Source organism: Suricata suricatta, chromosome 3, assembly GCF_006229205.1.
Source record: "Suricata suricatta isolate VVHF042 chromosome 3, meerkat_22Aug2017_6uvM2_HiC, whole genome shotgun sequence".
Lineage (NCBI taxonomy): Eukaryota > Metazoa > Chordata > Mammalia > Carnivora > Herpestidae > Suricata > Suricata suricatta.
In genome coordinates, this window is record NC_043702.1 from 88,251,230 (window position 1) to 88,275,846 (window position 24,617).

General features: G+C 35.3%; 1 protein-coding gene across 1 annotated transcript in view; it reads right to left on the bottom strand.

Annotated features, from left to right (window-relative positions):
• The window catches only part of HNMT (histamine N-methyltransferase), a 46,028-nt gene that overhangs the window by 18,301 nt on the left and 3,110 nt on the right, over nucleotides 1-24,617 (bottom strand). The window contains exon 2 of the mRNA XM_029934644.1: nucleotides 14,349-14,401. Within this exon, the coding sequence (XP_029790504.1) occupies nucleotides 14,349-14,401 (53 nt within the window). The remainder of the gene's footprint in view (nucleotides 1-14,348; nucleotides 14,402-24,617) is intronic.

A 24,617-nucleotide genomic window follows, 5' to 3' on the forward strand; every position in this document is an offset into this window, starting at 1 on the left:
AGGGTTGAGGGGGAAGGGGGAGGGGGGAAAAGAGGTGGTGGTGATGGTGGAGGGCACTTATGAGGAAGAGCACTGGGTGTTGTATGGAAAACAATTTGACAATAAAATATTATGGAAAAAAATAAAATAAAATATAAGATTAAAAAAAAATAAAGCAGGATCCAGATTCTGAACTGTCAGCAGAGAGCCCGACACAGGGCTGAAACCCGAGAACTATGAGATTATGACCTGAGCTGAAGTCCGATACTTAACTGACTGAGCCACCCAGGCACCTCTCTGGTCTTTTTGATACTGGCTATTCTGACTAGTGTGAGGTGGTATCTCATTGTGGTCTTGATTTTCATTTACCTGATGATTAGTGATGTTAAGTATCTTTGCATGTGTTTGTTAGTCATCTATGTCTTTTTTGGAAAAATGTCTATTCAGATCCTCTGCTCATTTTTAATTGAATTGTTTAGTTTTGTTTGTTTTGGTGTTGATTTGTAAAACTTCTTTATATATTTTAGATAGTAACCCCTCATCAGATATAGGAATTGACATTGAGTAGTTTGCCTTTTTTTTTTTAATTTCCTTCACCATGCAAAAGATTTTGTTTTGGTGTAGTCAGAATATTTTTGCTTTTGTTTCCCTTGGCTGAGGATACAGATTCAGAAAAATACTTCTAAGACCAGTGTCAAAGAGATTATTGCCCAATGTTTTGTTCTAGGAGTTTTAGAATTTCAGGTGTCACATTTAGACCTTTAATCCATTTTGAGTTTAATTGTATGTATGGTATAATTATGTCTGGTATAATAAGGTGGTTCATCTTTTACACATAGTCTAGGTTTTCCAGCACCATTTATTTAAGACATTCTTTTCCCCATTGTATATTCTTGCCTCCTTTGTTGTAAACTTATTGACCATATTAAGTGTAGGTTAATTTCTGGGATCTGTATTCTATTCTACTGATTTATGTGTCTATTTTGAGGCACTATGTATAGTACTGTACTGTTTTGATCACTATGCTTTGTCGTATAACTTGAGGTCCAGAGTTGTGATGCTGCCAGCTTTGCTTTTTCTTTTTCAAGACTGCTTTGGCTATTCGGGGTCTTTTGTGGTTCCACCCAAATTTTAGAATTGTCTTTTCTAGTTGTTTGGAAAATGCTGTTGGTATTTTGATAGGAATCGCATTAAATGTGTAGATTGCTTTGGGTAGTATAGACATTTGAACAGTATCATTCCTCCAGTCCATGAGCATGGAATGTCTTTCTTTTTCTTTGTGTTGTCTTCAATTTCTTTCATCGGTGTTTTATAGTGTTTAGAGTAAAGGTCTTTCACTTCTTTGGTTAAGTTTATTTCTAGATATCTTATTATTTTGGGTGCAATTGTAAGTGGGATTGTTTTCTTTCTCTTTTTGCTGCTTCTTTATTAGTGTATAGAAATGCAATTGATTTCTGTACATTCATTTTGTATCATGAATTTCCTGAATTCATTTATCAGTTCTAGATATTTTTTGGTGAAATTTTAGGATTTGCTATACATCATATCATGTCATCTGCAAATACTGAAAGTTTGACTTCTCCCTTACTGATTGGGATGCCTTTAAGTTCTCTGTGTTGTCTGGTGGCTGTGGCTAGGGCTTCCAGTACTAGTTTGAATAAAAGTGGTGAAAATGGACATCCTTGTCTTGTTCCTGACCTTATGGGAGAAGCTCTCAGTTTTTCCCCATTGAGCATGATATTAGCTGTAGGTTTTTCATAGATGCCCTTTATTATGTTGAGGTCTGTTCTTGCTAAGCCTGCTCTGTTGAGGATTTTTTTTTTATCATAGGTGGATGTTGTAGTTTGTCAAATGCTTTTTCTTCATCAATTGAAATGATCATATGGCTTTTATTGTTTCTCTTGATTGATGCATCACACTGATTGATTTGCAAATATTGAACCACCCTTGCATCCTGGGAATAAATTTCACTTGGTTGTTTTGAATGTTTTTTTTTTTTTAATTGTGTGTTAGATTCTGTTTGCCAGCATTTTGTTGAGGATTTTTGCATCTATGTTCATTAGTGATATTTGGTCTGTAGTTCTACTTTTTAGCGGTATCTTTATCTGGTTTTGGGGTCAGGATTATGCTGGTCTCATAGAATGAATTTGAAAGTTTTCTTTGCTTTTTAATTTTCATTTGTTTGGAATAGTTTGAGAAGACTAGGTATTAACTCTTCTTTAAATGTTTGCTATAAATTGTGATACCATCTGGTCCTGGACTTTTATTTGTTCATAATTTTTTGAAACTGATTCAATTTCTCTGCTGGTAGTTAGAAATTTTCTTGTTTTTTGGGTTTTAGTAATTTATATGTTTCTAGAAATTTATCCATTTCTTCTAGGCTGTCCATTTTGTTGGCATATATTTTTTCATATTCTTTTACAATTGTATTTCTAGGTATCTGTTATTTCTCCTCTCTCACTTGTGAATTTATTTATATGTGTCATTCTCTTTTTTGCTTCATAAGTCTGGCTGGGGGTTATCAATTATATTGAGGTTTTTCAAAGAACCAGTTCCTAGTTTCACGGATATATTTTGTTGTGTTTTTAGTTTGTATATAATTTATTTCTGCCCTAATCTTTACTATTTCCTTTCTTCTGCTGGTCTTAGGTTTTATTCATTGTTCTTTTTCTTGTATGTTTAGGCATAAGTTTAGGTTATTTATTTGAGATTTTTCTTGCTTCTTGAGGTCAGCTTGTATTGTCATAAATATCCTTCTTAGAACTGCTTTTGCTGCATCCCAAAGGTTTTGGACTGTTATGTTTTCATTTTCATTTGTTTCCATATACATTGTTATTTCTTCTTTTATTTTCTGGTTGATCTATTTATTGTTTAGTAGCATATTATTTAACCTCCATGTATTTGTGGTCTTTTCAGATTTTTTTCTTATAGTTAACTTCTAGTTTTATAGTGTGTTAATCAGAAAAGATGCAGAATAGGATTTCGATCTTCTTGATTTTTGAGGCTTATTTTTTGGCCTCTTATGTGATCTATTCTGGAGAATGTTCCATGTTCCCTTGAAAAGAATGTGTATTCTGCTGTTCTAGGATGGAATGTTCTAAATATATCTGTTAAATCCATTTGTTCCAGTATGTCGTTCAAAGCCATTGTTTCCTTGTTGATTTTCTGTTAGATGATCTGTCCATTGATGTCAGTGGGTGTTAAAGTCCCCTACTATTACCGTATTATTATCAATTAGTTCCTATATATTTGTTACTAATTGTTTTATATATGTGGGTGCTTCTATGTAAGGTGCATAAATATTTACAATTGTTATATCTTCTTCTTAGATTATCCCCTTTATTATTATATAGTGTCCTTTGTCTCTTGTTAGAGTCTTCATTTTAAAGTCTGTTTTGTCTGGTACAAGTATTGCTACTCTAGGTTTCTTTTGATACCTATTTGCATGATAGATGTTTCTCCATCCCCTCACTTTCAATCTGCAGGTATCCTTAGGTCTGAAATTAGTTTCTTGTAGGCAGCATATAGATGGGTCTTGGAATTGTATACATTTTGCCACCCTAAGTCTTTTGATTGGAGCATTTAGTCCATTTACATTCAAAATAATTATTAATAGATATGTATTGCCATTTTATTATTTGTTTTGTGGTTGTTTCTGTTTATTTACTCTGAACCTTTGTCTTTCTCTCTTTCATGATTTGATGGTTTTCTTTAATGATATATTTGGATTTCTTTCTCTTTATTCTTTAGATATTTATTAGTGGTTTTTGGTATATGGTTACCATTAGGCTTGTATATAATACAATATATTGTATATTGTACAGATATTGTATAAATTATATTGTACAAATTATATTTGTATAAAATGTATTTTTGGTATATGGTTACCATTGGACTGTATATAATGCAACGTATAACATAGACTGCTCCGTAATTCTGCATATAGCCGTGTATATTAAGAGATGGCCATTTAAGTTTGAACCCATTCTTTACTTTTCTCCTCCCCATGTGTTAGGTATATGTTGTCATATTTTACATCCTCCTATTTTTTTTACTTCATTATCTGATTTTTTAATAGAAATATTAATTTTTATGGCTTTTGTGTTTCTTACCTCTGTACTGTAAATTTTGGTCTCTTCTATTCAAAGAGTCTCTTTTCATATTTCTTGCCATGTGGTTTAGTGGTCATGAACTCCTTTAGGTTTCGTTTGTTTGGGAGACTATTTATCTTTTCTGTACTCAAAGTGATAGCCTTGTTGGATAGAATATTCTTGGCTTAGATTATTCTTATTTAGCCCCATGAATATATCATGCCACTCCCTTCTGGCTAAGAAAGTTTCTGCAGCAAAATCTCTTGCTAGTCTTAATGGGTTTTGCCTTGCATGTTACTGTCTTCTTTTGACTTGCTGCTTTTAAATAACTTTTTTCTTATCACTATATTTTGCCAACTTAATTACAATATATCTTGGTATGTATCTGTCTTTCTTGATTTTGATGGAAGTTCTCTGGGGAATATCCTTCCCCAGATTACAGAAGTTTTCAGCTATTACATCTTCACATAAATTTTATTCCCCCTTCTCTGTCTCTTCTTCCTGTGTTATTTTTCGTCAAACTAAACATGCTGATTTTGATTTACAAAGTTAAATGAAAACTAATTTCTTAAAAACCTCCTCCTTGCAAATCTCTTTCCTTTGTACCACTCTGTCCCTCAAATCACCCACAACCATAAAATAACATCTCATTGCTCTTTTTGGGCTATGTAAAATGCTTTACTTTATTTTGCAGTCATATATTTTTGTGGTTGTAATATCTTAATTTCATATGAGCCAAATTTTAAATTTATTGTGCCTATATTTAGAGGGATATGTATTTGAAACCCATGACAGTGGAACTTATAAAAAGTTCAGAAACAAGGAAAGGGCAGAATCTCATCTTCTGTACATCGTTTCTCCACTCCCTAAACTTCAGTGATATATTGAGATAGCTAAGAAATGTGGCTTTTTTGTTCTAAATCTAAGGTCAGCTGATTAAAAATGGAAAAAATATGAAAAGGAAAAGTTAGACATTATGGATAGACAAAACTGGGATCAAATTTAGTATTTACCAGAATTACCTTATACAAATTTAATAATATCTCTGTCCTTTACAGGACATATCTGTAAATTAGGGACAATGTGGCTTATGCTACTAGGTCATTGTAAAGGTTGAAGGCACTATATGGAGGTAATTTACTTCAGATCATGATTATATATAGTAATTGCTCAATAAATTAAAACTATTATATATTAATTCAGCAAATATTTTTGAGCACCTACTAAATGCTAGGTTCTAATCAATGGCTATGGTGATAAGCCCCATAGAGAAAACCAAGGCAAAAAGGAATGAGGGGAAGCTATGGTGGGGGCTTTGTGATTTTCAACTGGATGGTCAAGTAGGCTTCATGGAAAAAGTGACACTTAGCAGAAAGTTGAAGGAGACTGGGAATGAGGGAATGAAGATATTCCCTTATAAATGGGAAACCCCATAATAAAATGAGAACTTAGAAGAGTGTACATCACGTATTCATATTGTCTGCTTTGTTCTTCTGACTTAGCCTACATCAAATGAAACACAAATCCCAGCTTGAGAACCCTGGGCCTTCCCCAAATGAGAAAATCCACAGATCGAGAAAATGGAGTATTAAAGACTGTGGCAATATCCCTTGCCATTTGATGTCTATTATTGCTTCACTTCTCATTTCGAAATATGTGTGAATTCTTTAGATTATCAGCAGGAAAAATTTATTCTATTACATGTTGCATTAAGATTATTATCTTCCTTCTTCTCTCTACTAGAATATCAAGCATGAAAAAAATTGTAGGGAGAAAAGTTGCCCAGATAACTCTGTGCTTAGTGATGAAAAATAATTTCAGCTGTGGGTTTGCAATGAGAGCAAGAACAATCTGATTTTGAGCAGCAGTGGGAAAGATAGAAGATTGTTGACAAGATCACCTCATCTCTCTCTCCTTCTTTCTCTCTCCGTCTCTTCCTCTCTCTCCCTCTCTCTCTCTCCTGGGTAAGTACTGAATATACAGCATTGAGGCAATTCTGTCAGTATGGAAATACGAGAGTAGAATATTAAAATAGCTATAGAGTCTCAGGAAGGGGATTATAAATATAAATTCTGAGTCAAAAGGGCATTGCCATTTGCTTTTGTGTGTCTTCTGGATGTCAGCCCAGGAAAAAGCTGCCTGGAAGCTTTGCAATTGCAGGAGGCCTAAGAAAAGCCACACCACCAGAATGTTGTATGGAACAGAAACTTAGAGAAAATGTCCCAAAGGGTGTTGAACATTGAAGTGTAGAGAGATTTGATAGACAACTCTCATAAGACTGAATTTTGCCTTAACTTTTAGTTTGTAAGTTTTAAACCTATAGATATTTGACTGGTATATTAGCACATACATATAAAGAAGTAAATTCTATCTATATAATATTATAATGTTTAAAAGTTATATTGAGTTACCCTTAATGAAGTGCCAACTTTTTTCTACCCTCCACAAGCCCAAAGACAGGATTTATAAGATGAAACTACTTGGACTGGCAAAGATGGTCCAAGATAATCACGTAGATGGTGTGATTTCATCAATATCAGCATGCAGGCATGCCTTTTCGTGCTTCTTCTCTGTCTCAAATAACTTTCAGAAGCTCTCATGAGAGCCTGCAACATAAATAATTGTTAAAACACAAATGTTGTTGAGGAAAATTATCAGTGATTTATACCCTTTATGAGTAGAGTCTGAGGACCTGCTGTCCTCATGGAATAAAAAGCAAGAAATAATTAGTATTATCAAGTATCTCAAGGAAGAGACAGTGGACAACCACCATCTTTTTGTTCACCCTTAAACTCATCATCATGGCTAACATGTACTTGGAGTAGGCATGATAGAATCTGTGTACTCTGAAGAAAATCTCTACTAAGCTACAACACAGATGAGATGGTTCTTAAAATATTTGTACAGGTATAATGCTATTTGCCAGTGAGAAAAAATGGCCAAAGGAAAATTGTCCCAAAAATAAATGTGTGGGAGCAGTGCTTTGGACATGAGCCATGTAGCTAAAGTTGCTATCAGAAGTCAGTCTACTCTTTACCATCGTCTCCCATCAACTATAAGTTTGTAGTTTTAACTGGGTTATTTTTTCTGTCCCTAGCTATAAAATAAATACTGTAGAAAACTTGAGAAATAGACAAAGGTATAAAGTAGAAAATAAAATAAATACTTCACCACCAGGGAAAACAAAAGTTAACAGTTTGGTTTATTTTTTTCTGAGTTCTTCCTTGTTTTACCTTTAACAAACAATTTGCCTTATTCATTGCAGGTGAGATTATTATGTATATATGTTATTTTGATTTTCTTACTTGAGAGTTAAACCACTAATGTATCAAAATTTGTTTAAATGAGTTATTTGTGGCAGCAACACTATATCCTCTAAAATGGATATGTGGAATATTTGATTTAATTATTATCTTTGATATTACAAGTACAACATAAATTTATATAAACATATGCATTTATATGTGGAAATATATAAAATATGTATTTTTATGTGTTAATACATATTTTAAATATGTATTAATACATATTTTATATATATTTAGTCTATAGTAAGTTTAAAATTTTTCACTATTATGAAGAACCTGACAATAAATCATGAGTTTTGTGCAAAAATCTTAATTTTTTCCAATTAATTCCAAGAACCAGAATTAGTGGTTACAATGAGACCCTTTATTTTTGTTGGTGTTAAAAATAAAAATACAAAACAAAAAAAGCCTAAGGACAAGGGTTCTAGATGCTGAGAAAGAGTGCAGGGTGAAGAACTGTAGCACATTCCTAGAGGCCCCCACATTGGACGGGACCAGTCTAACTACTGGAGCACCTAGAGATGGGGGCACCCCAGCTAGAGATGGGGGCAGGAGCAACAGCATAGAAGCAGGGTGTCCAGGAGTCCACGAGGAGGGACTGAAGCCACAGCTGGGGTGTTAAGACAGCAGGGGAGTGGCCATTTATTAACTATGTCAATCTTTTTACAACCAGCATCTATGTATTAGATGAACATCAGAACTCTTCTTGACACCTAATGTCACATTACTTTCAGGAAAATTTCATTTCATTTCATACCTTTACCTTTTGTACATGAAAGCTTCCACATCCTTATCATCTCATTAATATTACATATTGGCTTTTTAAATCTTCTCAGACTGTTCTCAGTAAAAAAAAAAAAAAATTTGAATTTTTCTCCAAGTAGGTTGCTTATTTTTGTATTAAACATAATTATTAGCTAACTAATCCAACATGTTTTCGTCATTTTTATCAGTTGTTATTGCTAATAGAGACAAAGCTACAGAAGACTGTGTGCATTGACCCCAATCTGTATATTTTTAGGTTCACTATCTAAAACATGAAGATGGTAACAGACCCCCTGCACCAGGGTTGCATGAGCGTATATATTAAATCACAAAGTTTTATTCAGTAGTAAATGTCTACTGGAAACCTATTCACTAATTAAGAGATTGTCCTAAACTGTTAAAAAGGACTGGCAAGATATAAATTTTTCCTTCAGGAAAATTACAGATAAGCACATACTAAGGACTTCCAAGTGCATTGTAGATACTCAAAACTGTGAATGAAAACACTCATATGTTAACAAAAAAAGAATGTAGATCTGTCATATTGCTTTTTATCTGTTTTATGTATATCAGGCCATTACTGAAGTCTTACTAATTCTAAGGCTGTACAAGTGAGTTTACTGGCTGTGCTAAGTATACAGTCATTTAATCTGCAAATAATGGTAGTTTTGTCTTCCCTCTGCTCATTATCCTGTTTTCCTGTTTCAAGCCTTATTGAATTAGCCAGAACAATCTTGTTTACACTGGCTTTAATGCCAGTGTTCCAATGTTGTAATATTATGTTTGCTTTTCTCAAATTGGAAGTGAATCTGTTGTTAACAATACTTCTGTGTTCACTGAAAATTTTAAATACAATACAGTGGGGTTAATCATTTTGTTAAAATTATATATTAAGAATAGTTTATTTTTAAATGACATAGTTAATGAATACCTTTAACAAATGCCTTTATATCTGAGGCCCCAAACTATGATTACCCAAAGTAGACACAGTACTAAATTCTCCAGTCAATCAGTAAACTCTTTACCCTGCTATAGAATTACCTGCTGGCATGCTGCACATCAGTAAAATAGGACTTAACTCATTTCAAGTTATAAGCTATCCAAATACAGATTAAATATTATCTGGGTATCTATAAGTCACAGCTCAATTCCATTTCCTTAATATAGCCAAACATGGTATTAGCCATACTACTCTGGAGAAATGCCTACATTTTTCTAGAAGGCTACTCATGAAACCATAGATTTTCTGGACTGGAAGCATCTTTAATGGACCCACCATCCAAGAAATCAGTGCCTAAGTCCTTTCTACAGCATATCTGAGAAGTAACTTTCTAGCCTGTGCTGCTGCCAAGAGTCACAGATAACACCTTATCTCTCAAGATGTGATTTCATTTCTGGGCAGGTTTGATCATTACTAAATTCTAATATTGAATCAGGAAATCCTCCTCTCTTTTCATCATTGGTTCTTTAGCTGCAAATATTCTATAGTTCGATCAGTAGGAAATATCTGAAGATGAGAGTATTGACAGTAAAAAAAATATTTTCTGGGCCAAAAAAAAATCCCCTGATTCTCTGTATCTCCCCAGTCATTCCCAATTTGCAAATACAGAGTGTTGATTTACTCTGAATCACCGGGAAACATGAACCTTTGCTTCTTACCACCTCCTGGCTTCAAACCTGACACACTGGCTTGTTCAGTTCCTGCTCTACTTATATTTGTCTCACTTCTATCCAACTAGCTTAAAAAATTAAACTTCTGTGTCACCTTAACATGTAATTTATGAGCAGAGATAAGATCAATAATCTGAAAAGATTAAACTTTTAAATAGTTGGTTATTACTAAGTACCTAATATCTCCTTTTCCAAGTAAATAATTAACTTTTATATGTGTTTAATATAATTTGTTGAACTGGTCTAAAGTCAACACACTTGGATTTTGTTCTGCCTTGGTTCTCAGGTTTCTTATCTTTAAAGTTAGATGTTTATGATCTCCAAACTTTTCTCTTTTTTGACCTCAGTAGGAATGCTGATGTCTAAATGTGGCAGAACAATAAAACTACCTAACTGCTCTCAACATATGTCAGCAAAACTATTACCAAAGAAATGCTTTGAGAGTGGTCATACTACCTGTATTTCATATGTGAGTTGCTTCAGTTGATTAAAAATTACCTATTAACACATATATACTATTATTGTGTTATGGCAATTGGGTCAGTGCACAAAAGGTTAATAAAACAGAAGTAGAAAGCTAGATAAAATTAGATTATTTGAGTTATCATTTTGTCTAATCCTTATAAAACTTTCTGGCATTTGAATATAAGAACTGAACACAGATTCTCCTTTAAGTAAAGCCCGAAGCAAGGGGAATACATTGCCCATTACTGCCTTCTGGGAACATTTTTCTAGGAATAAATGCATGCACTATAAATAACTAGCATTCTCCCTTACCAAAAAGGAACATGGGCTTCTTTTCTCCATGTACTATGTAGCATAAAGACACAATATTCATTAAAAATCAAATAATAATGAAGCTCCATTGGGTGGTTAATTTGAAGAAGCATCAGTATTGAGGATGAACCAAAAAGCATATTCTGTGGGACTTAGAATATAGGGCAATTGTTCTCAGTATCTTAAAAACAACTGCTGAAGTGAACATGGTATGAATACTTCAAGATCTTGAATAAAGCAAGTCTAGCTACTTTGTGTTTCACTAAAGCACAAACTCATGCAGTGTATACAACACAACTTTTGTCTAATCCTTTACAGAGCCCAGTGTGGGCTCTGTAAAAAGTACATGATGTAGTTCCTTTCATGATATTTTCTCCTGATTCCTCTCTTTATTGATTTTTGGGTTCACCTACATATTTCATATATTTTCCTAATATTAAGTATATCATCTGTGGCTAGCAGTGTGATTTATTTATTGTATTTAATTGATGTGGAAGATTTAAGATGGCATTAGAAAGTTTGCTATGAATTTCCTCTTTTGAAGTGGGCAGAGCTCAGCTTCTGAACTGAATAGCCAAACACCTTTTTCAGAAATGTTGCATTCTCTCCAAGTATGGAATCTCTCTCCACACAATCACCAACCTCTTTTCTGCTTCTCAGAGAAGCAGAAAACAGAAAGGGTGCATATGTATCCTCCTGCTCATGTTTCTGAAAATAAAAATAGGCTGTCAAAGAACATGAGCCTTAAGTGATACAAAAGCAATTTCGTTTAGAGAGAGTTTTAGTTTGTTTGCTTTTGATTTGTTTTTCCATTGTGATGAGAAGTGGTGGAACCATTAGGAATGCAGAAAAAATACTTGTACCAAAGATAATGTAGATAATGATCTGCATTTATCTGGGCAACCAAGAAGAGAACATTAAAACAGTGAAACCAGAGAGATCCATAAACTAAGAAGGAAGTAGAACCTTGTAAGATACATTATGGAAGGGGAATCTGGGTGGCTCAGTCAGTTAAGTGTCTGGCTTCAGCTCAGGTCATGATCTCATGATTCATGAGTTTGAGCCCCACATAGGGCTCTGCCCTAAAGGCGCTGATGGCATGGAGCCTGCCTGAGATTTTTATTCTCTCTCTCTCTCTCTCTCTCTCGCCCTCCCTCCCTCCCCCTCTCTCAAAATATATAAATAAACTAAAAAAAAAAAAAAGATACATTATGGGAATTGAGCACAAGTACTAGATCAGGCCAATGGCCTTGTTTGCCATGGATTGGAGTTCCGTGACTGGCCTGAAAGGGTACAAAAGCCACAGGACAGTAGAAAACTCCCAGGCAGGCTATAGATTGCAGAACATACGGGAGACCACTTCTCTAAGGCAAAAACAGGAGGTTCCTCATTGTACAGTGATACTTTGTTCTTCTGCACAGTGCTTGCAGTTAGGCAATGACAGGTGATCAGATACGCATCTCCAAACTAACCGGGTCCTCTCCCTCCTACAGCATACTGCTTCTTTTATCCCAGGAACCTGTAGACCTAGGCATTTTAAATAAATCAGTTTTGATCTCATGTAGCTTATTTACTTGAGCAGAGAAAGCTAAGTTATCTATAACTTGAATTTCCCTCGGAGTTCTTACATTTCTGATCAGCTTCTTAGGAAGAATAACCCTAAAGGGAACCCATATTCTCCCCTAGGCAGAGCGCAGTAGTAGTTCAGTGTTAGGGCCCAGTCAGAAAAACCCCACATGTCACTACCTTTGTTTTGATAAGCTCTCTGTATTAGCTCCTGTGTGCACTTTTATGTAAGGAATCACTGTGCGGGCCAAATGTTCCTTTCTCTAGATAGCTTATAAGCATCTGGATAAATTTACATTAGAAATTCAATTAACTTTATATTAAAAGGTCAATTAACTTGGCCATGACGGAGATTGTTTTTAATTACTTTTCCTTGTAGGGCTTCACTTCTTGTCCAAGCAGAAGTGACACTATCAAAAAATAGTCCTATTGACTGTTGGGTGCCTGAAACTAGTATGCAAAACTCACTGGAAAGGACTGTCTTGGTTAAATGAATTCACTTTTATAAACCTTAGGATGTAGAATATCAGTAGGCAACAGGAGGGTATTTTAGCCTAAACAGTCTCTATAATATCATTCATGACAATATCTTTCATTATTTGTCCTTGTTGGTTTTTATTGTCTTAGCAAAAGATAATAATAAAGAAAAATTATATTAAGAGTTAGCCCTCATTATATTATGTCACACACAGTATATTTTATGAAAAAAATGAACAAATGATTACATAAAACTAGTAATTCTATTCCAGTAGAGGGGTCCTGGTTATCTTGGTATAAACATGGGCCACAATTTAACTCATTCATGTGTCACTAGAGTACTTATACTTAAGAAACTCAAGAGATTAACACTTGGCAGTACATAATGAGTTGTAGTGTGGTGTCAACCTGTTACCAAGAAATAACCAATACTAAGCCAGTGCTCAGTCAAAAGAAAATAAAGATAAATATGTGAGTAATATAATTAATTATGTCTTATATAACGATATATTGACTCTCATCTCCAGAAGACTAGCAAGTTAAAAATAAGTACTATGCAGGAGTTTGATATGAGGCAAAATCTGCCCATGAAATTTTTTGTTTTATTTTTGAAGAAAGGACCAGCCTGTACCTTACAGGTGTAGTAATGTGCTAAGCATGATATAAATGCTCTCTATATAATTCTCACTACAACCTTATGAAATATAATTCATTGTTTCCATTTTACTGATGAGCAAACAGAAGCTTATGTTCCAGCCAAGAGCACACAGTTTCACACCATACCCACATCAATCTGCCTTTCCGGATTTCCCGTTTTCTCCTAGGATAATTATGCATAGGTCTAAGGGTAGCGAGACCGTGAAGTGCTTATAAAGGTAGGTTTGGGAATGTGCTGAATGTTTGGAGGGCAGTTTTGGAACTGAATCATAAGAAAATAATAGTTTTGGCCAGTGCAACCCAAAGAGTTGGGCCACAAAAGTATAAGTGAATGATGTCATTAAACATATTTTCCCCCATAATGATACGAAGGGAGCTCCTCACTGGTTTACATTCCAGTGCATTCTTCTTATCTCCTCCTGGACCAATAAATTTGCAAAGCAGCAAGTGGTCCATGGACCTCACTTAAGTGGCACAAGCTTAAAGAACGTCTAATGAAATTTCCCTTTATTTTTTTTAATTAAAAAAATTTTTTTAATGTTTTATTTATTTTTGATACAGAGAGAGACAGAGCATGAGAGAGGGAGGGTCAGAGAGAGAGAAGGAGACACAGAACCAGAATCAGGCTCCAGGCCCTGAGCTAGCTGTCAGCACAGAGACCGACACGGGGCTCGAACCCATGAATGTGAGATCTGACCTAAGCCGAAGTCAGAGGCTTAACCAACTGAGCCACCCAGGCGCCCTGAAATTTCCCTTTACTGTGAAAAGTTAGACCATTTTGCACAAAAGTTATCCTCAAAGCCATCCTGTTTTTCCACTTGTAAACAAGAATTAAATCTTACAGATATTCCAGATAGTAATGAAGGCTTAAGTCCTAAGTGTTATAAACCTTTGGGGCTTTAATCATAGTTGAAGTGATCCTGCTCTTCCTAGTTTTAATAAGCTAATCTCATCCAGGAGCAAAGAAAAACAGTTTTCTTAAAAAATGAACAATATTGCCATCAAAAAGCATGATGTTTGGAGTGAAATACAAATTTTAAAAATGTGTTATTCATACCTGCACCTCCTCCAATGCTTAGGATCTTAATTTCTGATTTTGTATCTCCAATCCTGAAAAAAAAAATTACGTAGTTTAAGAAAAAAATTGCCATTTGATTTGTAAAATCTGATTGTCAACTCTAGTTGAAGAGAACAAATTATAGTGAACAAAATAGGCCAACGTGAAAGGTCACACTCATGTCACTGATTATACTGATGTCTTTAGAAATCTTTAGAAACTATGTCCCACTCATTAATGATCTTGAACTGGGAGACTTTTAGAAAGTCTCAGAAATAGGAAATACCATTTGTTTCCAGACTGGAGAATAAGAAGAGAAAAAGTGGGCCTTTAAGTCCAGTGACCTAATAAGTCATTTATTATAGATGGGAAAAAGGCTAAAGTGATTCCTACTGTGTATCTGCCTTCCTGCTTTCTTGCTAACTTCCTTTCAACGAACAAATGTTTGTTAAACATTTATTATGTGTTTGTATTTAGCTTTGAGATACAAAAATGAGTAAGACCCAACTTTGCTTTAAAGTTGAAATTTGAGATAATAAACCCAATATTAAGAGGAGGGAAAGATGGCAGAGTAGGAAGACCCCAAGCTCATCTCTTCCCACAAGTACACTGTGGTCACAATGATATATAATGCAACTTACTCTGAAAACAACCTGAGGACTAAGCAAAACAGATTTTCTACAGCTAAAGACCTCAGGAACAAGCCCTTTGGAGAAGGGTAGGAGGGGCAGAGATGTGGTAGGGGACCAACCCCCTAGCATGGCAATAACAGGCTGGAGGGTCGTCAAAGGCATGGAGATCCTTCCTGAGGAGTGAGGGGATCAAGCCCTACCTAAGGCACCCCCTCTCATGGGAACCTACACCAAAAAGACAAGCTCTCATAGCATCTTGCTTTGCAAATCAACAGGGCTTAACTCCAAGAGAGCCAGGAGGGCTATAGGAAACTGAGACTCTGCTCTTTTTTAATTTTTATTTTTTAATGTTTATTTATTTTTGAGAGGGAGGGGAGAGGGAGAAGGAGAAGCAAGTGCCAGACTCTGAGCTGTCAGCACGGAGCCTGACATGGGACTCAAACTCACAAACTGTGAGATCATAACCCGAGTGAAAGTTGGATGCTTAACCAACTGAGACACCCAGGCACCCCAAGACTCTGCTCTTCATATCACTCAATCAGAGACCCAGTACAGAGATAGAAGTTTGAAAAGTGCCTGAACTGTATAGGAAAGACATTTATTGACTAATTTTAGGATTGTGTTGGAGGAGCAGCAATCTATAGAAGCTTTCTCTAGGAGTGGAAATGCGGACAGGCATCATTTTTCTTGCACTTCTTCAGCCTAGCTTGCTGGATACTGGTAGGAGCCAATGTTGACACTCTCCATCTACTGCTTGCACTGCCTGGCATGTCCCACCAGACCTGCCCCACCATGTAAGCCTACAAAGCAGCTTATACCCCACCACACCCACAAGACAACCCCAGCTGGGATCAGGGCCCCTCCAAAGTGACTTCTGTGCAAGGATACTGGGGGCAGCCCCCCCTCCCCCGCCAGTACACCTGCAGTAATTGTGGCTGGGCCAATCGACCGGCTGTGTTGGGAGCTCACACCACTGACCAGTGAGCCCACTGAATCTATAGCCTGGTCTCTCAGCCGGCCAGGCTATGGGCTGTCTACACCCATCAGTGTGCCTGTAATAGTTGCAGCCTATGTACCAGGAAGGCACATGTATCCCACACAGCGGCCACCCCTGGAGTACCTGGTTCTGGTGAATGGGGGCATTGCACTACTGGCCCCCTGCCTACATTAGGTAGGTAGCTGACCTAAATAAACATAGAGAGTCAGACAAAATTAGGAGACACAGGAATATGTTCCAAACAAAAGAACAAGACAAACCATCAGAGAAAGAACTAAACAAAACAGGGATGAGCAAGCTACCTGATGAAAAAATGATAAAAAAAATTATGTTTATAATTATACTCACTAGATTTGGAAGAAGAGTGGATGAACTCCATGGGAACTTCAGTGAAGAGACAGAAAATGTAAAAAAGAACCAATCAGAACCATACAATAACTGAAATGAAAAATATTACTAGACAGAATCAACAGCACACTAGAGGATGCAGAAGAGCAGATTATCAACCTGGAAATCAGGATAGTGAAAAGCCCCAATGCTGAACAGCAAAAAGAAAAAAAGAATAAAAATAAATGAGGATAGGTTAAGGGTCCTCTGTATATCAAGTGCACTAACATTCATATTATAGGGGTACCATAAGGAAAAGAAGAGACAGAAAACATATTTGAAGAAATAATTACTGAAAACTTCACCAACCTGTGGAAGGAAACAGCTCCAGGGGTCACAGAGAGCCCCAAACAAGATGAATCAGAAGAGGTCTACTTCAAGATACATAATAATTAAAATGAAAAGGAAAATAAAGATAGGATGAAAATATTGAAAGCAGCAAAAGAAAACAAAATGTTCATGTACAGGGGAAATCCCATAAGACTATAAGCTGATTTTTTACCAGGAACTTTCCAGGCCAGAAGGTAGTGGCATGATACAAAGTACTCAAAGGAAAACACCTACAACCAAGAATATTCTACCTGCAAGGTTAACATTCAGAACTGAATAAGATACACAGAATTTCCCAGACAAACAGAAATTAAAGGAGTTCATCACCACTAAACCAGATTCACAAGAAATGTCAAAGGGACTTATTTACATGGAAAATAAAAGCCATAATTAAAAGGAAGAAAATTATGAAAGAAAATAAAATCACTGGTAGAAGCAAACAAAGCTAAGATGAAAGATAAAACACAAAAGTAGTGAAATAAATTATATCTATAAAAATTAAGGGTTACACATAATAAAGAGGTATAAAATATGACATCATATACTAAAATGTGGAGGATGGAGTAAAAATGTTTTGCTTTTAGAGTATGTTTGAACTTAAGCAATGATAAATTTACTGTGGACTGCTATATATAGGATGTTATATATGAACCTCATAGTAATCACAAACCAAAAACCTATAATAAATACACAAAAAATAAAGAGAAAGGAATCCAAGCTTTACACTAAAGAAAATCATCAAATCGTATTACAATAGAGCAAGAGAAAAGGAAAACTACAAAAACAATTAATAACAAACATACAAAGCAAATATTATCAGACATAAAGAATTAACAGTAATACAAAAATAGTAGGGGACTTTCATCCCATTTACATTAATGAATGGATCATCCTGGCAGAAAATTAATCAGCAAACAATGACTTGGAACAACAGATCAGATCAGATGGATCTAACAGATATATACACATTCCATTCAGAAACAGTAGAATACCCCCGCTTTTTTTCAAGTGCACATGTTAGGCCAGAAAACTTGTATCAGTAAGCTTAAGAGAACTGAAATCATATCAAACATCTTTTCTGATCATAGCAATATGGAACTAGAAATCAATTGCAAGAAAAAAATAGGAAAGAAAAAACACGGAAGCTAAAAAGCATGCTACTAAAAAACCAATGGGTCAACTAAGAAATCAAAGAGGAAATAAAAAAAAAAAGTACCTGTAAACGAATAGAAATGGAAACACAACAGTGCAAAGTGTTTGTGATGCAGCAAATGTAATTCTAAGAAGTTTATAGTACTACTCATTTTACCTAAGAAATGAGAAAAATCTCAGATAAAAATATCTAATCTTATTCCTAAAAGAACTTCGAAAAGAATAAACAAAATTCAAAATTCATAGGAAGAAGGAAATAATAAAGATCAGAGAGGAAATAAATGAAATAAAGACTTAAAAAACAATAGGAAAGATCAGTGAAATTGAGAGCTGGTTCTTTGAAAAGATAAACAGAATTCATAAACCTTTATCCAGATTCATTAAGAAAAAAGGAGTGAGGTCTCAAATAGATCAGAAGTGAATGAGAAGGGGGCGCCTGGGTGGCTCAGTCGGTTAAGCATCTGACTTGGCTCAGGTCATGATCTCGCGGTTCATGGGTTTGAGCCCTGCGACGGGCTCTATGCTGACAGCTAGCTCAGAGCCTAGAGCCTGTCTTCAGATCCTGTGACTCCTGCTCTCTCTGACCCTCCCCTGCTCATGCTGTCTCTCTTTCGAAAATAAATTAAAATATTTAAAAAAATTTAAATAAACGAATGAGAAGGTACAACTGACACCATAGAAATACAAAATATTATAAGAGACTACTATGAAAAGTTATATACCAATAAACTATACGCCAAGAAATACAAGATTCTAAGACTGAATCAGGAAGAAATAAAAAATCTGAACAGGCAGGTTACTACTGACAAAACTGAATCAGTAATCAAAAAACTTCCAGCAAACAAAAGTCCAGGACCATAAAGATTTACAGGGGAATACCTATTCCTAATGGAGCCAGCATTACCCTAATACCAAAATCAGACAAAGACACTGCCAAAACAACAACAACAACAACACCACCACCACACAAAAAAACCAACCAAACAAATAAAAAAACACAGACCAATATCCAAAATAGATTCATAAATTTTCAGCAAAGTATTAATAAACTAAATTCAACAACACATTAAAAGGATCACTCACCAAAATCAAGTAGGATTTATTTTGGGGTACAAAGATGATTCAATATTTGCTAATCAGTCAACATGATATACCACATTAACAAAATGAAGGATAAATATCATTATCATCTCAATAGATGGAAAAGAAGAATTTGACAAAATTGAACATATCTTTTCATGATAAAAACTCTCAACAAAGTGGGCTTAAAGGGAACACACCTTAACATGACAAAGGCCAAAGAGGAAAAACTCACAGTTAACATCATACTCTGGTGAAAAGCTGAAAGCTTCCCCTCTAATGTCAGGAATAAGATAGGGATGTCCAGTCTTACAACTTCTTGCAACACCAAACTGAAGTCCTCGCCACGGCTAACAGACAAGAAAAAGTAAAGGCCTTAAAGTTGGTAAGGAAAAAAGTTAAACTGTTACTATTTACAGAGGACATGATACTAATATAGAAAACCCTAAAGACGACTAAAAACTATTAAAAGTATAAAATGAGTTCAGTAAAATTTTAGGATACAAAATTAATGTACAGAAATATATACCATTTTTGTACACTAATAACAAATTCGCAAAAAGAGAAATCAAGAAAGCATTCTCATTTACAACTGCATTAAGCAGAATAAAATATTTATTTTATTTAATATTTAATATTTACTGAGCACTTGAGTGACTCAGTTGGTTAAGTGTCTGACTCTTGATTTTGGCTGAGGTCATGATCTTACCAATTGGAGATCAAGCCCCACATTAGTCTCTGCATTGACAGCACAGAACCTGCTTGGGATTCTCTCTTTCTGCCCCTCCTCCATTTGCACTCTCTATCTCTCAAAATAAATAAACATTAAAGAAATAAAAGTAGAGAAGTAATAGAGCCCAGTATTATGGTTCTACTACTAAAAATGGAATGGAATTGATGGATTGGGAGGTAATATTGACTTGTTTTTGATTGATGTTAATAAAAGGGAGGGGGATATTAGAAAAAAGTTAGAGTGCACAGTGACTGACTAATTTCCAGTTTAGATAATTGCAAAAAACATAGTGAGAAAAGGGAGCTGGAGAATATACTTTGACGACAAGTTTATATTTTATAAGGATGTTTTGCTTCTGTTTTTTTTTTAATTTTAAAATTTATATAAATCTATACTAGTTTAACATATAGTGTAATAATGATTTCAGGAGGAGAATTTAGTGATTCATCACTTACATATAAAACCCAGAGCTCATCCCAAAAAGTGCCCTCCTAAATACCCATCACCCATTTAGCCCATCCCCCAACCCAACAATCCTCCAGGAACCCTCAGTTTGTTCTGTTTATTTAAGAGTCTCTTGTGGTTTGCCTCCCTATGTTTTTATCTTATTTTTCCTTCCCTTCCCATATGTTAATCTCTTTTATTTCATAAATTCCACATATGAATGAAATCATGTGATATTTATCTCTCTGACTTATTTTGCTTAGCATAAGAACACTGTAGTTCCATCCATGTTGTTACAAATGGCAAGATTTCATTTTTTAGATTGCTGTGTAATATTCCATTGTGTGTGTGTGTGTATTCACCACATCTTCTTTATCCATTTGTTGGTTGGTGGACATTTAGGCTCTTTCCATAATTTGGCTAATATTAATTGTGCTGCTATAAATGTTGGAGTGCATGTGCCTCTTTGAATCAGTATTCTTGTACCCTTTGGATAAACACCTAGGAGTACTATTGCAGGATCATAGGGGAGTTCTATTTTTAAGTTTTTGAGGAACCTGTTTTCCAGAGTGGCTGCACCAGTTTGCATTCTCACCAGCAATGCAAAAGTGTTCCCTGTTCTCTGCATCTTCACCAATATCTGTTGTTCCCTGAGTTGTTAATTTTAGCCATTCTGACCAGTATGAGGTGGCATTTTATTGTGATTTTGATTTGTATTTCCCCAATGATGAGTGATATTGAGCATTTTTTCATGTGTCTGTTAGCCATCTGGATGTCTTCTTTGGAAAAGTGTCTGTTCATGTATTTTGCCCATTTCTTCACTAGATTATTATTTTTTGGGGGGTGTTGATTTTGATAAATTCTTTATAGATTTTTGATACTAACCCTTTATACAATATGTTATTTGAAAATATCCTCTCCCATTCTATCAGTTGCTTTTTAGTTTTGTTGATTGTTTCCTTTGCTGTGTAGAAGCTTTTTATCCTGATGAGATTCTAATAGTTCATTTTTGCTTGTTTCCCTTGCCTCTGGAGACAAGTCTAGTAAGAAGTTGCTGCAGCCAAGGTCAACGAGGTTGCTGCTTGTTTTCTCCTCTAGGATTTTGATGGTTTCCTACCTTATATTTAGGTCTTTCAACCATTTTGAGTTTATTTTTGTGTATGGTGTAAGGAAGTGGCCCAGTTCATTCTTCTGCATGTGACTGTCCAGTTTTCACAGCACCAATTTGCAGAAGAGATTTCCATTGGATACTCTTTCCCACTTTGTCAAAGATTAGTTGGCCATACATTTGTGGGTACATTTCTAGGTTTTCTATTCTGTTCCATTGATCTATGTATCTGTTTTTGCGCCAGTATCATACTGTCTTGATGATTACAGCTTGAAGTCTGTAATTGCATTGCCTCAAGCTTTGTTTTTCTTTTTTAACATTACTTCATCTATTGTGGGTTTTTTTCTGGTTCCATTCAAATTTCAGAATTGTTTTTTTTTTTTTTTTTTTTAGCCCTGTGAAGAATGCTGGTGTCATTTTGATAGGGATTGCATTGAATATGTAGATTGCTTTGGGTAGTGCCGACATTTTTAAAATGCTTGTTATTCAAATCCATAAGCATGGATTGTCTTCCCATTTCTTTGTGTCTTCTTCAATTTCTTTCATAAGCTTTCTGTAGTTTTCAACATATAGATCTCTACCTCTTTGATTAAATTTATGCCTAGGTTTTTATGGTGTTTGGTGCAATTGTATATGAGATTGATTCCTTCATTTCTCTTTCTGCTGCTTCATTATTGGTGTATAGAAATTTCAGTACATTGATTTTGTATCCTGTGACTTTGTTGAATTCATTTATCAGTTCTAGCAGGTTTTTGGTGGAGTCTTTTAGTTTTCCATGTAGAGTATGATACTGTCTGTGAAGAGTGAAAATTTGACTTCTTCCTTGCTGATTTGAATGCCTTTTGTTCCTTTTTGTTGTCTGATTCCTGAGGCTAGGACTTCTAACACTATATTGAACAACAGTTGTGAGAGTGGGCAGCCCTGTTGTGTTCCTCACCTTAGGGGAAAAGCTCTCAGTTTTTCCCCATTGAGGATATTATTACCTGTGGATGTTTTACATATGGCATTTATGATCTTGAGGTATATTTCTTTCTCTACTTTCTTGAGTCCAGGGATGGATGGTTTTCCAGGGGAATTCTACCAAACATTTAAAGAATAGTTAACACCTATTCTTTTGAAGCCATTCCAAAAAGTTGAAATGGAAGGAGAACTTCCAAACTCATTCAATGAGGCCAGCATTACCTTGATTCCAAAACCATAAAAAGACCCCACTAAAAAGGAGAACCACAGACCAATTTCCCTGATGAACATGGGTGGAAAAATTCTCAAGAAACTACTAGCAAACTGAATCCAACAGTACATTAAAAGAATTATTCACCACAATTGAGTGGGATTTATTTCTGGGCTGTTAGGGCTGGTTCAGTATCCACAAATCAACATGATACATCATATTAATAAAAAAAAAAGGATAAGAACTGCACGATCCTCTCAATAGATGCAGAAAAAGCATTTGAAAAAATACATCCTTTCTTGATTAAAAACCCTAGAGAATGTTCTTAATAAATATGTATTCTACAGACATTTGGATATGCAAGATTTAAGCTGAGTGGGAGAGAGATCAGGGTTGATTATGTATTCTGGAGAATTAGCTTTGCATCATAAAGCTATGGTCAAAACTAGGAGACTAGATTTTATCACCCAAGCATACTACAAACAATTAGATGATCAGTGGAATGATATGCAATGCCAACTTTTAAGTCACTGGATTGTGGGGCACCCACAAAGGGGACAAAGAGGAAAACATTAAAGCTCAGAGAAAGAGAAAGCCATAGGTAGTGTCAACAGTAGCAGAGTGTACTACCAAAAAATAATGGAGGAATCATTTTCATTGAATTTGGTAATATGAATATCTTTGATAATAATTTTAAAAGAAGATTGATGGCATAAGACTGATGGCAGTGAGATTAAAAGTGAACTGAATAAAAAGAAGCTAGAGTTTGTTGACATAGGATGAAAGAGTGAGAAGGGGAAGGGGAAGCAGGAACTGAAAGAATAGTGTTTGAGTATTTGGACTTTAGCTCTTTTTTTTCCCCCCTGAAGTGAAAGAGCCTATACAGAGTAGTTGACAAAAACAGAGATTAAAACAAGGTTTTTGAGAAAACCGGAAAGGATAGAGTCAAGAACACATATGAATGCGTTGCCTTCCTTAGTTCTAACTTCCTTCCCACTCATAATCAAAGTCCTGATACACCCATCCCTATCTATGCTCTTGGTTAATTCTTAAAACTGCTTTCTATCTGTGGATAGCAGAGGGAAACTATGGAGCAGAGTACCAAGGTTGAAATCCTAGCTTATTGATATGTTACCTTGAGCAAATTACTTAATTTCTCTGCATCTTTATTACCTATGAAATACGATAATAATACCACCTACTGTGTAGGACTGTAATAATAACAGCTAGTGTAAGGAGGAGTTGTGAGGACTAAATTGTTTAATTTATGTAAATCTCATAGAAATATGTCTCCACATGACAAACACTCAACCTGTATTAGCTATTATTATTATTCCAGGCACAGCTAAGTGAATTCTCTCTGAATCTTCACAACTCTTTTTGAGTTAGACAGTATTATTATCCCATTTCATACATTCTAACAATTTATAATTATTAAAAACTTACTACTTTGTAGTCAAGGCTCTAAATGCATACAACAATAAAAAATTTTACAGCTATACTGGAATTCTTCCTACCCCAACCTTCAGCTCCAGATAGGGGATCATTTCCAGTCCAAAGGAAATCAAGAAAAGAATGGCATGAGATCCAGAATCAGGGAATCCAGTACTGCAGAGAAGGGAAGAGAATATCTCAAAGGTGAAATAAATTATCCTATCAATAACTGTATAGCAGACGGAGAGCAAATCACCACAGACTGAAAAATGAACAGAGCTCCAGAATAGATGTTCCCATGGGGAAAAGTTAACAGATGGCTTGATCCGTTGGACTATATTGAGAGGATTAATACTTCTGCTTGGGGTATAAGTTGTGATAGTGATGTGGATAACAAAAACAGAAGAAAAAAGTTAAATTTCCTTATAACTTACAGCCAATTGATATGTCCGGTGAGACAGGCAGAGTGACCTTCCTCAAGGAGCTTAGCTGCCTCGATGTTAATATTTTGCTAAGGGCAACGGGTGGCCTTAGCTTAACATTAGCCTCAACTCCAGGATTCTGTACGTCTTTTCTAATATATAAAAATTCCTTTGGAAGTGTCCTTTAGCTCTACTCCCCCAAGATATATATTAGCAGTCATCCTCCAAGCATATGGCCCTCTGATATACATCTGAAGGGTCTCATGACTAAGGTTTTACTAGACTATAGTAAATGACCTTTTCCTAACAAAAGCTAGTTCCTCAAGGTCCTGGAAACCTTGCTTCCAAATTCTTTGGATATTTCTACTGTCTCTAACCC